The sequence below is a fragment of the Syngnathoides biaculeatus genome, chromosome 3 (genome assembly GCF_019802595.1).
Source record: "Syngnathoides biaculeatus isolate LvHL_M chromosome 3, ASM1980259v1, whole genome shotgun sequence".
Lineage (NCBI taxonomy): Eukaryota > Metazoa > Chordata > Actinopteri > Syngnathiformes > Syngnathidae > Syngnathoides > Syngnathoides biaculeatus.
In genome coordinates, this window is record NC_084642.1 from 3,119,477 (window position 1) to 3,132,463 (window position 12,987).

General features: G+C 45.8%; 1 protein-coding gene across 2 annotated transcripts; it reads right to left on the minus strand.

Annotated features, from left to right (window-relative positions):
* Window positions 1-32: 32 nt before the first annotated feature.
* On the minus strand, window positions 33-11,905 carry swap70a (switching B cell complex subunit SWAP70a). Of its 2 annotated transcripts, XM_061813741.1 has the most exons (12): window positions 11,681-11,905; window positions 10,113-10,253; window positions 7,943-8,116; window positions 7,642-7,866; window positions 7,417-7,563; window positions 6,311-6,419; window positions 6,056-6,237; window positions 4,178-4,285; window positions 2,972-3,123; window positions 2,765-2,888; window positions 1,576-1,681; window positions 33-742 (listed from the first exon to the last, which is right to left on the minus strand). In XM_061813741.1, exons 1-12 carry the CDS (start codon window positions 11,774-11,776, stop codon window positions 624-626), a joined length of 1,683 nt encoding a protein of 560 aa, XP_061669725.1. In that variant the 5' UTR covers window positions 11,777-11,905; the 3' UTR covers window positions 33-623. The 2 variants fall into 2 exon arrangements, with proteins under 2 accessions (XP_061669725.1, XP_061669726.1); XM_061813742.1 differs by lacking the exons at window positions 2,765-2,888; window positions 2,972-3,123.
* Window positions 11,906-12,987: the final 1,082 nt, after the last annotated feature.

Sequence of the window (12,987 nt, forward strand, 5' to 3'; positions counted from 1 at the left end):
GTATATTTCAATATGTCGCATTATTTTTGTTAAAAAAAAAAAAAAAGATTGTATACACCGCCAGTTTTGGTGAGCAAAATGGTCTTATGCTGCCACCTAGCGGACAGAAATGTACGTCAAACCATTTGAGCTGCCTGGGCGGACAATCAAGGCTATTTGGACACGTGACGGATGATTTTGAAAGAAATGTACTGCTCGGACACACGTTTAGCTTTGAATTCAACATTTTATTTGTTACATGAGTAACTCACACAGCTTGGTACTTGATAAAGTCTTTTACGAACAGCTGCAGCTTCTACCTTCAATTATGAACCTTTGCTTTGTGTTGCGAGCTCATTTTTGAGTCACGAGCGAGCTTCTGTCACCGCGCCGCTCCAGTGAAGTCGAAGAAAGATCGATGGACATTATTTGTCAAACAAGTGCAAATACAATATGAAAATATATATATGTATTTTTTTGCTGGTTAGAACGGATTACTGGCATTTCAATTCATTTCAATGAGGAAGAGTTATTTGACGTGGGAAACCAGCGTCTGCCCTCTTCATTCTCACTCAAAGTCAAGGCACAACTGTGTGTAGTAAAGCCCCACAAAACACGGCGTACGTTATATTTTGCGGCCGGCTTCACGGACTTTGGGCTCGCTGACCTTTGCTCTCCTGCCACAACTTCTTCCGCAGCTCCAGCTCGCCGTCGGTGACGGCCGCCGCCCCCCAGTTGCTCACCATCTGGGGACCTTTGTGGCCTGCGCGGCGTCCACCGCGTCGTCGGCGGCGGCAAAGCAAAAATACATAAAAAAAAGAAAAAGAAAAACACAGACACACAAATGTTCTCAACTCCTGTTTCTGTGCGTGAAGATTAATTAAAAAAAAAGCCCTTACTATGAATTCAACAATCATTCAAATCCATCCATTAATTTTCTTAGCCGCTTATCCTCACAAGGGTCGCGGGAGCGCTGGCGCCTACTCCAATTTAATGTGTCCAATTAATGTTGCATGTTTTTGGGATGTGGGAGGAAAGCCACGCAAGCGCGGGGAGAACATGCAAACTTCCACACAGGCGGGGCCGGGATTGAACCCGGGACCTCAGAACTGTGAGGCCAACACTTTACAGCCGCGCCATCGTGCAATCATCTAAATTGTAAACGTTTGTTTCAGTAGAATTTTATTTACAAAACGGATTCAATGAGTTAATTAGTTGATTGGATGAAAAATTATTTAAATGAATAAACACTTGTACAATAAATAATTGTATTTGTAAAATAACGGCATTTCCTTTTAAAAATGATTTATAGTTCATCTTTGCAACGGTTTCAGAAGTTAATTTAAACGTACCTTTATGTGTTCATTCAAATATATTCCATTATTGCTTACAAGAAATCTAGTTGAACAAAATAATCATAAAAACCCCAAAAATAATTCCAATTTAAGTATTTATCCCCAAAAAATGTAGTGCGAGAATGTTTTCTTTTTGTTTTTGAGCGGGTCGTAGTTCACCGGCCTGTGAATTGGATGTTGGAGGCGTCCCTAATATTCTGGCCAGCTGAGCGCTGGTAAAAGACGATTGGTCGCTTCGTACCTGGCTGGATGAGTCGCACCAGTCCTCCTCCTCCTCCTCCGGGTTTGAAAAGTTGCTCTCGCCGCTCCGTCACCTCGTTAGCGGCTCGCTCCACGCTCGATACTTCCTGTACGAGAACCGCAGAGACGATTTTAGGCTAAAAAACAAAACAAAAAAAACAAAAAAAACGGCCGCATTTCAATCAAACTTGCGCCCGAGTGTGCCGAGCATGACGTGACAATTTGACTTTATGAGGAAGAAAAAAAAAACTTTAAGGAATATTCATGCATCAAAACACAAAAAGCCTTTTGGAAAGTGTCTGCTTCCATTTGCATTCATGCGTCCACCACATATGTATTTTTCTATGCCTGCATTTTCTAATATATTTAGTCTTTCTGCGGCACGATGGCTCAGCTGGAAAGCGTTGGCCTCACAGTTCTGCGGTCCCGGGTTCGATCCCGGCCCCGCCTTGTGTGAAGTTTGCATGTTCTCCCCCTGCCTGTGTGGCTTTTCTCTGGGTATTCCAGTTTCCTCCCACATCCCAAAAACACGCAAATTAATTGGACACTCGAAATTGTCCGTAGGTGTGATTGTGAGTCTCTTTGTGCCCTGCGATTGGCTGGCGACCAGTCCTGGGTGTACCCACGCCTCCTGGCCGATGACAGCTGGGACAGACTCCAGCACTCTCCCCGACCCTCGTGAGGATAAGCGGCTAAGAAAATGGATTTCTGCAACTTTTTTAGTTTTGGCGATGGTACAAAACCGCAGACACAAAGGGGGGGCGAGGCAGATCGTATTCTGCCTCCCAAAGGCGGATTTGACTTTTGGCAAAGCAGACAATCGCCTGGGGGCGAAAACGGATTCATATATTTTCCTTTGATGCGACGCAAATATAATCTGCATAATGATAACGCATGAAAATATTTTGGATCTTTCGTGGGCGTTCCCCCTCCCATCTCGCTTGTTAATTCAGTGAGCGCCACAAAGCAATGGGTGGGAATTTTTGCGTCGTTTTGAAATGTTGCTCCAAATTGGAGCCCAAAGTGGAAAATACATTTAACCCTTGGAAGGAATCCAACAATGAAAGCAGGAACTAATCCATAAAGGAAGCCCAAAGCCGGAGATGAAAGAGCTGCTTCAATGATCTGGTCCCAAAATCGCATTTTTTTTTCTCGGTATTGTGTGAAAAGGCAAAACCCGGCACGCCGACCTCGTAGTCCTCCGGAGCTTCACGCCGCTCGGTCTCCGCGCTCCACGTCGGGCGCAGCGCCCCCTTCTGCTGCAGGCAGAGGCGCTCCGGCTCCGCCCTCCCGGCCGCTTCCTCCTCCAGCAGACTGCGGGCGCACGGCGAGCCGTCTGAGGGCCCGAGCCGCGTCCCCGCTCGACCGAGACGTCCGGCGCCGTGCGGCGAACGTACCTGGGCTGCAGCTTCCCAACGCCCCCCTCATTGCGCTTGGCCCGCCTCTCGTCCTCCAAGACTTCCTCCAGTTGGCGGTACACGTCCTCCATCTGGCGGACCCGCTGCAGGTACTCCCGCACTTCGCCGGACGCCTCCGAGTGCCGACGCAGCTGCGAAGAAGGCGAACGCGACGCGAGCGCAGCCGACGGCAAACATTTCAGGAGCCGATCCGGCGCAATGTCACCTTGAGATAAGAGTCGCGAGCGAAAACCTGCGACGTACGTGGACGTGAACCCGTCGAAGCCGTACGAGCGTTTCCCTCCATTTAAAAGGAAAGCAGGATTTGGGATCTAAGTTTTGAATTACAAGCTCGATCGTGGCATGAATAAAGTTCATATCTCAAGGCAACAGCGTTTGAAAACTATTATGACTTACAGTACGTACTTTGACAGGATTTTCAGCGATACCGGCGTTTCTGAAACATGCATTTTGTTTTTATGATTTTCTTGAAAATATTTTCAATTGGGCGACACGGTCGAGCAGCTGGTAAAGCGTTGGGCTCACAGTTCTGAGGACCCGGGTTTGATCCCGGGGCTGCCTGTGCGGAGTTTGCATGTTCTACCCGCGCCTGCGTGGGTTTTCTCCGGGTGGGCACTGCGGTTTCCTCCCACATCCCAAAAACATGCAACATTAATTGGACACATTAAAATTGACCCAAGGTGCGATTGTGAGTGCGAGTGTTATCTGTCTCCATGTGCCCTGCGATTGGCTGGCGACCAGTTCAGGGTGTACCCCGCCACCTGCCCGTCGAAAGCTGGGATAGGTGACCTGTGACCCTTGTGAGGATAAGCGGCAAAGAAAATGGATGGAAGAATATTTTGAATGGAATACACTAGTAACAAAAACCAATTTTCACGGCTGCAACGCTTCTGAGAACCTCAGTCGGTCTCACAGGAAGAAAAATCAGCAATTTGTTTGCAAACTGTCCTGCGAGGAGCTGAAGCGAACCGGCGGACCCAAAAACGGAGAAAAACTCCGCAAGGCCACCTCGGCTGCAACGGAATGCCGAGCAGACGCGCGATCTCGCTAAATGTTCCGGCGCGGCCGCCGGTGAGGACGCACGTGCATATGAGTCAACGTCAACTTCCTGGAAGAACGAAGGCCGCCACGCATGAGTGACGGCCCGAGTTTACAAATAGAGCAGGTGTTGTGTTGCTCGGTCACCAGTTTCTCTTTTTCCAGGTCCAGTCTGAAGCGATCCTGCAGGTCCAACTCGGCCTTCTTGGTCTTTTCTTCTTCCGTCGCCGCTTCGGCCGCGACCGCCTCCATTTTCTGCCGGCAGAACAAAATGGCAAATCAGGACACAATCGGGGGCGGTCGTTGGCGATCGCGATTTCCTTTCGCCGATCGCGACGTTTATATTTCGCGGTTCCGTCCGCACGAAATGCGTCACGGCGAAGGAGGACCGGGGGGGGGGGGGGCTCAAGACGAGCAGCTGCGGACGCCGGCGGCTGCCGTTTGCATGCGAGGTTTCACTTCCCCTTTCAGCGTTTGCGAGCGCGCGGGAGACGGAAAATGTGTGGGATAACTTGCGGGAGCGTGCAGAAGTAAAATTAACTTGAACGCCGACGGACGGGATTTCCGTGACGACGACAAGTTCACTTTAGGAATTCGGACTATGAAGTAAAAATGGTAGACAAGAAGTGAAACTTCTAATCTAATCGTGTATATTAGAGTGAAGAATATCATTTTGCATTCAGCCTCTTTTTGAAATCCACTGCAGTAAATTTTTCGACTTTTAAAGTGCAGAATATTTTGGAAGTACAGTTTAGTTGTATTTCACTTTGAAGTACGACACTGTACATTCACGTTCCGTCTTAATCGGCTTGTTTTCAGGAAATCAATTGGAAGAACAAGAACTTTTATGTGCAAAAATCATTCATTATATTTAAGCACTTGAACTTGTTCCCAGACTCGATTTCTTTGCCCGGTCCAGTTCTGAAGGGAACTTGTTCCCGAATTCTTTTCGTTGCCTGGTCCGGTTCTGAAAGGAACTTGTTTCTGACCTCTATTTCGTTGCCCGGTCCGGTTCTGAAGGGAACTTGTTCCCCGATTGTATTTCTTTTCCCGGTCCAGTTCTGAAGAGAACTTCTTCCCGAACTCTATTTCTTTGCCCGCTCCGGTTCTGAAGGGAACTTTTACTCAAACTCTCTTACTTTTCCCGGTCTTGCTTTGAAAGGAAAAATTCCCAAACTCTATTTCTTTGCCCGGCCCGGTTCTGAAAAGAACTTGTTCCCGAACTCTATTCCTTTGCCCACTCCAGTTCTGAAAGGAACTTCTTCCGGAATGCTATTTCTACGCCCGGTCCAGTTCTGAAAGGAACTTGTTCCCGAATTCTTTTCGTTGCCTGGTCCGGTTCTGAAAGGAACTTGTTTCTGACCTCTATTTCGTTGCCCGGTCCGGTTCTGAAGGGAACTTGTTCCCCGATTGTATTTCTTTTCCCGGTCCAGTTCTGAAGAGAACTTCTTCCCGAACTCTATTTCTTTGCCCGCTCCGGTTCTGAAGGGAACTTTTACCCAAACTCTCTTACTTTTCCCGGTCTTGCTTTGAAAGGAAAAATTCCCAAACTCTATTTCTTTGCCCGGTCCGGTTCTGAAAAGAACTTGTTCCCGAACTCTATTCCTTTGCCCACTCCAGTTCTGAAAGGAACTTCTTCCGGAATGCTATTTCTACGCCCGGTCCAGTTCTGAAAGGAACTTGTTCCTAAACTCTATTTCCTTGCCCACTCCGGTTCTGAAGGGAACTTCTTCCCGAACTCTATTTCTTTGCCCGGTACAGTTCTGAACCGAACTTGTTCCAGAACTCCATTTCATTTCCCAGTACGGTTCTGAACTGAACCTGTTCCCGAACTCTATTTCGTTGCCCGGTACGGTTCTGACCCAAACTTGTTCCCAACTCTATTTCTTTGCCCTGTCCGGTTCTGAAATGAACTTCTTCCGGAATTCTATTTCTTTGCCCGGTCCGGCTCTGAAAGGAACTTCTTCCGGAATTCTAGTTCTTTGCTCGGTACGGATCTGAACGGGACTTGTTCCCGGATTTTACCTTCCTCACGGCGTCCAGCTCCATCCGGTTGCTGTCGTCGGCCGCCCGCAGCCGCTCCATGGTCTCGGCCAGGTCGTCGTCCCGCTCCCGCCGCCTCTGCCGGAGCTGGCGCCGCCTCATCCGGGCCTCGCGATGAGGGGACGGCAGGCCCAACCGCAGCAACTGGATGCAGCTTCGAATGGCTGCCGGGCAAAAGAGAGACCGGGACCGACTGAGTCGCGGCCAAGGACGCGCCGGCGACTCGACGGTTTCTACCTTGAATCCATTCCAGCTTCTTCTTCTTATCGGACGCGCTGATCTCAAAGCTTTTATCGGGACACTTGATCATGAACAGACATTTCTTTGTTTCTCGGTCCGGGAGAGACTGCGGGGGAGAAAAGCAGTTCTTCTTCTGCATTAATCCAACTCTTAATACCACCACTAGAAACTACAAAAACTATACAAAAATGTAATGTAACAGCATGCAAGTGTAAAGCATACAGTGGATATAAAATATATATATATATATATATATCAGCTCATGTTGGTCATAAAAATACACAAGAGGAACAGCAGAACTTTAATCAGAGGCCCTTTAAATGGTGGCAGGGGTGTGTTGACTCCCGTTGAATGTTAATTCCCAGCACAGCCTGATTCCCACTGATAAGTGGGTGTGCAAAAACTAGCTCAGGTGTTTATTTTTTTACTTACCGTAATTTCCGGCCTACAAACCGCGACTTTTTTTCACACGCTTTCAACCCTGCGTTTTATGTGGTGATGCGGCGCTAGCCTTAGCTCGGCACTAGCGTTAGAGCGGCGCTAGCGTGAGTGCACCTGGTTATAAGCCTCGGTACACAAAGAGTTTAATGCTAGCTCCGCACTAACACTAGCGTCGCGTTAACGCTAAGGCTAGCGCCGCGCTAGTGTTAGTGCTAGTGTTAAATTCTTTGTGTATTGAGGCTTATAACCAGGTACGCTCTGTAGGCTGCGAATTATGGTACATATCACTCACACATGGTGGGAAAAACTTTTCAAATGAATAACCACACTTTTTGTTTACATGTCGCGCGAACCTGGCACATGAACAGGGGTGTGTAGTCTTTTGTGTAGCTGCATACAATCTGAAGTAGTTCAGAATCAATGTTTGTCAAACAGCCTGACAAAAAAAAAAAAAAAAAAAAAAACCAAATTATTCCCTTTGGACTTTAACTCAAGTCCTCCATTACTGGCCTGAGAAGCGGATCATGAAGATCACGAATGTGTGTTCTAGTCGGAGTCCAAACAAATGTTCCGATTGCGGTGCTTCTGCGAGTTTTTGACGCCGACAAAGAAAACCTTTCTGGATCTGACCACCCCCTAGAATACAGAATATGATCACGTACCTCCACACTGCAGTTTTGGTCGAGAGCGATGTGTCCTTTGACATCGACAAGGTCCTCGCAAACGTAGTAGGACATGGAGGCGGGTCGCAGAACAAACCAGCGCTCGGTCCAGTTCTTCCTCCTGTGGCCCTTTTTCATCATGTAGCCCTTTTTAAACACACAAACACGGACAGAAGACGCGATCGTCCGCATTTCTCGGGCCGCGGCGGACGTGCGACTTCAGACCTGCTTCAGCACGTCCAGGACGAGCTCCTGGAAGACCTCGTTGATGCCCATAGAAAGACTCTGCCGGTCCAAACCCTCGCTGAAGGCGCCGCTTCCCACCAGTCGGATCATCTCCCACGCGGTCAGGCAGCGGCCGCCGTCCGCCTGGAGCGCCGAAGCCGAAAGATTCTGCTGGCGCCAGCCGCTCGTCGCGGCCTCGCTCAGCTTTTGCAGGAAGTACTCGAGCTGAAAGGCGCGCAAAACTCTCAGAACGCAAACGCAATGAGACGGCCGGCGAGGACGGAGGGGAGGCGCTCTTCACCTCCTCCGTGACAATGACGAGCGGGTACTTGTCTTCGGACAGGAAGTTGAAAATGCACCAGATTTTAAAAGCGTCGCAGTTTGAGATGAGGAGACGATCCGTGCAGACGTTGTTCTTGTGACACAGCGTCCAGCATATCTTGTTGAATTCCAAAACGTCAAAATCCTCTCGCACCTGCAATTGAAAAATGAGCAACACTCGGGCCACAACATTCATTGTACAGTGAAGAAAAGAAGTATTTGAACCCCCTGCTATATTGCAAGTTCTCCCACTTAGAAATCATGGAGGGGTCTGAAATTTGTCATCGTTGGTGCAAGTCCACTGTCAGAAAGAGAATCTAAAAAGAGAAATCCAGAAATCACAATACATGATTTTTTTTTGGAACAATTTGTGTGATACAGTTGCAAATAAGTATTTGAACACCTGTCTATCAGCTAGAATTCTGACCCTCAAAGACCCGTTAGTCCGCCTTTAAAAGTCCGCCTCCACTCCACGGATTCTCCTGAATCAGATGCGCCTGTGTGAGGTCGTTAGCTGCATAAAGACACCTGTCCACCCCGTGCATCATCATTAAGACTCAAACTTGTAACATGGCCTAGACCAAAGAGCTGTCCAAAGACACCAGAGACAAAACCGTCCAACTCCAGACGGCTGGGAAGGGCTACGGATAAATTGCCAAGCGGCTTGGAGGAAAAAAGGTCCATTGTTGGAGCAATCATTAGAAAATGGAAGAAGCTAAACATGGCGGTCGATCGCAATCGGAGTGGAGCCCCGTGCAAGGTATCACCTCGTCAGGTCTCAATGATCCTTAGATAGGTGAGGAATCAGCCCAGGACTACACGACAGGACTTGGTCAGTGACCTGAAAAGAGCTGGGACCACCGTTTCTAAGGTGACTGTTGGAAGTAGACTAAGACGTCATGGTTTGAAATCGTGCAGGGCGCGGAAGGTCCCCCTGCTTGAACCAGCACATGTCAAAGCCTGTCTTAGGTTTGCCAATGACCATTTGGATGATACAGAAGAGTCATGGGAGAAAGTTTTGTGGCCAAAATTGAACTTTTTGGTCATCATTTCACTAACCGTGTTTGGAGGAAGACGAATGATGAGTTCCATCCCAAGAACACCATCCCTACTGTGAAGCATGGGGGTGGTAGCATCATGCTTTGGAGGTGTTTTTTCTACGCATGGGACAGGACGACTGGACTGTACTAAGGAGAGGATGACCGCGGCCATGTATTGTTCGATTTTGGGGAAGAACCTCTTTCCTTCAGTCAGCGCAATGAAGATGGGTCGTGGCTCCATGGTCCATGGTCTTTCAATATGACAATGACTCGAAGCACACAGCTAGGAAAACCAAGGAGTGGATCCGGAAGAAGTTTATCAAGGTGCTGGCGTGGCCTAGCCAGTCTCCACGCCTAAACCCAATAGAAAAATCTTTGGAGGGAGTTGAAACTCTGTTTCTCAGCGACAGTCCAGAAACCTGTCTGATCTAGAGAAGATCTGTGTGGAGGAGTGGGTCAAAATCCCTCCTGCAGTATGTGCAAACCTGGTGAACAACTACAGGAAACGTTTGACCTCTGGAATTGCTAACAAAGGTTATTGTAGCAAATATTACCATTGGTTTTGTCAGGTGTTCAAAAACTTATTTGCAGCTGCATCACACAAATAAATCACAAAAAAAAAAAAATCATATATTGTGATTTCTCCGGTGAAAATTTCAGACCTCTCCATGATTTCTAAGTGGGAGAACTTGCAATATAGCAGGGTGTTCAAATACTTATTATCTTCACTGTATCATAAAACGACAGATGAGACGCCGCGCAATTTCTCCATCACCGTTTGTTACGCGAACCCAGTGCCGATGAAAACTGAACATTTTGACTGAAATTCAACTGAGCACAACTCTTGCAGGTCCGCAAGTGTACCTAGTGAAGTGTCCAGTGGTTGTTTGTGCAACTCCCCAAACAAAAGTACGAGTGAGCTAAAAGGCCTCATTTCAATTCGAGTCACAGCCCAGCCGAGAGAAGCCAGTAAACAACTTCCGAGCACAAACGCACAAAACTCTGGCACTTTGCTCATTTGCCTTTTTGTGCCAGTGGCAAATCCGTAGAGGAGCAAACTTGCGGCTGTGCAGGCACACGGTGCGAATTCAGCCGGAAGTGTCCCCCCACCTTGTCGAGAATGAACCTGCTGACGTAGGGCATGTAGCCGTGGTTGGAGAGGGGCCCTTTATCGTCATCTCTGAAATGCTCCTCGAGGGCCGGCGGGTCGTGGGGGACCTTCATGGCGGTGCACAGGCTGTGGGACAGCACCTGCGGAAGCGCGCACACGACATGTTCATGCCCCCGGACGTCGATACAACCGTGCCGAGGAACCGCCCGTGTTAGTTTATGTAAATGCAAAAAAAAATATTAAAAAAAAAAAAAAAAAAAAAGAAGAAGGGGGGAGGGAACAACGTTTACAAGCTTGACTGGCCAAGCGACGCAGTCGTACACTGTCGTCGTTCTCCAAATTATGCAGCCCGCGGGGCGTCTTACAATGTGAAATGTTCTCTTTTGGTTTCCTTCTTGGCAGAAAAAACCCCCTTTTTTTTTGTTTTTCACCTCATCTGGATTTATGATGAATCCAATATTATCTTCACTAGAAAAAAAAAAAAAAACACTCCTTTTCCATTAAAGGGACTATACAGCATATCGAGATAAAGTTGTTATCTTCAGGTGGAACTGCAGCGACAATTATGAACAGTTCCAAATAGCAATCACGGTGAGCACAAAACCTTCAGGCTTCCCCTGAAATGCAAACTTATTGTCAGGAAAAGCCAACAAGAACACCCGAGCTTGAATTCGGGTTAAAAAAAAAAAAAGAGGTTCTTTAAACAGTCCCACATTTGCGTGGACTTCCGTTTTACAGCATGCCACATCCCGAGGTAGGAGGGTGTGCACACTTGTGCTACCACATTATTTCAGATCTTTGTTTTTACTTCCCTTTTCTAAAATTCCTATTGGGCTTTACAGGTTACAGCTCACATTAATGGTGGAAAATATTCATTTATTTTTGCCCATTTTTTACACTACAAAAAGGATTTTAAATATAAAAAAAACACAGTACGTGGATCATTATTTTTTTAAAGAAACACATAATAGATTTATAGAGATGAATGTACTTGCAAGCAAAACTTGGGCTCACTTAGAAATATGCTTATTTTTGGAGGAAAACCACATTTTACCATGAAAAAGTTACATTAGTCAAAAATACAGCCTAAACATTGCTAATGTAGTTTTAATTACAAAAAAATGTCTTTCAAAATCTCTAAATTAGCTCCACACTTTGGACGGCAGTGCTTTATGGTATAAAAAGTTTACCAAGTGGAAACAGATTTCACAGATTTGATTTTTAGTAGCCAGACATTTGTCCGTTTTTTTTTTTTTTTTTTTTACAATGTCTCCTTTTTTGGGCTGTTTCCAATAGTTGATAGTGAGCAACTTATTTCAAATAAAGACTTTCTTAAAGAACATTACAAATATTTACAATGTAAATGTTAAAAAAAAAATAGTTGAAAATGTTTAGAAACAGCAACGTTTTTGAAAAGTTATGTAAGAGTTGCTGTTAATTTATTCTGTTCATTGTTGACAATACCCTCCTTTAATGTGAACATAATTCAGTATTATTGTAACATTTTTATCGGGCCACGATCAAGTCAATAATGTAAAATTAGCACGACAATTAGCATGATTCTCACCTTGAGCTGAGACTTGGACACTTTGCCGCGCTGGTCCACGTCCAGCGCCGTGAAAGCGTGCCAGATGGACTTTAAAAGGTCTTCGCGGAGCCACATGTTGTCCTCGAGCCCCTTCCAAGTGTCGTGTGCGTCTCCTCGAACCGTTTTTGCTCTTTCGGGACGTCGTTCTTGGGGTCCCTTGCCCGATCGACGCTTGGTGATGGCGCCATCTTGCGCTACGTTTGGACTGATACAATCTGAAATCGAGATTCGAGAATCCAGATTGTATCGGTCCACTTGCTTTAAAACAACAAAAACATAAACAAGCACGGTCATTTATTTAGGCACAGGACAGACTTTCCAATTTCATTTTTTTCGTATGACGATAAATGGCATTCATTTATTTCATCACACATACACTAAGCCATTTTTTTTTAATCCCGAAATTGAGGCAATTACAGCTAATGGACAATTCAATATTTTTGATTCTCATTTTTTCACAGAAACACGATAAACTCATAAGATTTGTTTTGTCCATTGTTCAGATCAGCTTGAGATATTTTATATCAAAAAATGTTTTGCTGGGTTTGGGCAAAACTGTTAAGTCACCTGGCATTTTTTTTTTTTTTTTAATAAAGGGTTGTGTAAAATGACAAAGCTAAAACCAAATTACGATTTGAAACATCTTTCAACAAAGAAAACACAATACCCTGAAAGCATAGTTCACCTTTGATAGCAACTACTTCCATTTAGTATCTGGACGATGTCATTTCTGCAAGTTAATTGAATATAATTCATTGGATGCATCACAATGGGGGTTTGACTTTGCAGTTCAATTCAAAATGTGAACCCCAACTATTAAAGCAGTATTTTGCTTATTCGCATTGACATGACCCCCCCCCCGTCAGTGTTTTGACAAGGGTGGGGTCTACCAGTGACTCCCATGAACGTTTTTCATGATTCAGTCACACCCAACTGTTTATGTATTGAACACGGCAGAAAATGCTTCACTAAAAAAACTCAATTAAACCTTTGCCTGCTTTTAATTACTGAAGCAAAACATTCAATATTCTGATTATTCTGAGATAATTATGTCCATATTCAATTGTAATGGAGCAGTTGGGAGGGTTAACTAAAACTACACAAGTACCAAATGTTATAACATTAAGTTGGTAAACTGGCTTTGGGCCACATGGAAGGGACATTAATGCTACATTTAAAAAAAAAAAAAAAAGCTACGCAGTATTTAATTACCGTGGGTCCATTTTAAACATTTTACTTAACCGGTGAACTACTTTTTTGTCTTCAAAAATGATACTTATGAGCAA

Excerpts from the sequence above, each read along its gene's own strand:
- swap70a (XM_061813741.1), bottom strand. The coding sequence starts at position 11,776 with ATGTGGCTCCGCGAAGACCTTTTAAAGTCCATCTGGCACGCTTTCACG. Across the intron at positions 7,867-7,942 it reads TCGTCATTGTCACGGAGGAG|CTCGAGTACTTCCTGCAAAA; the intron begins GTGAAGAGCGCC and ends CGCGCCTTTCAG. Across the intron at positions 743-1,575 it reads GGTGCGACTCATCCAGCCAG|GCCACAAAGGTCCCCAGATG; the intron begins GTACGAAGCGAC and ends GACGCCGCGCAG.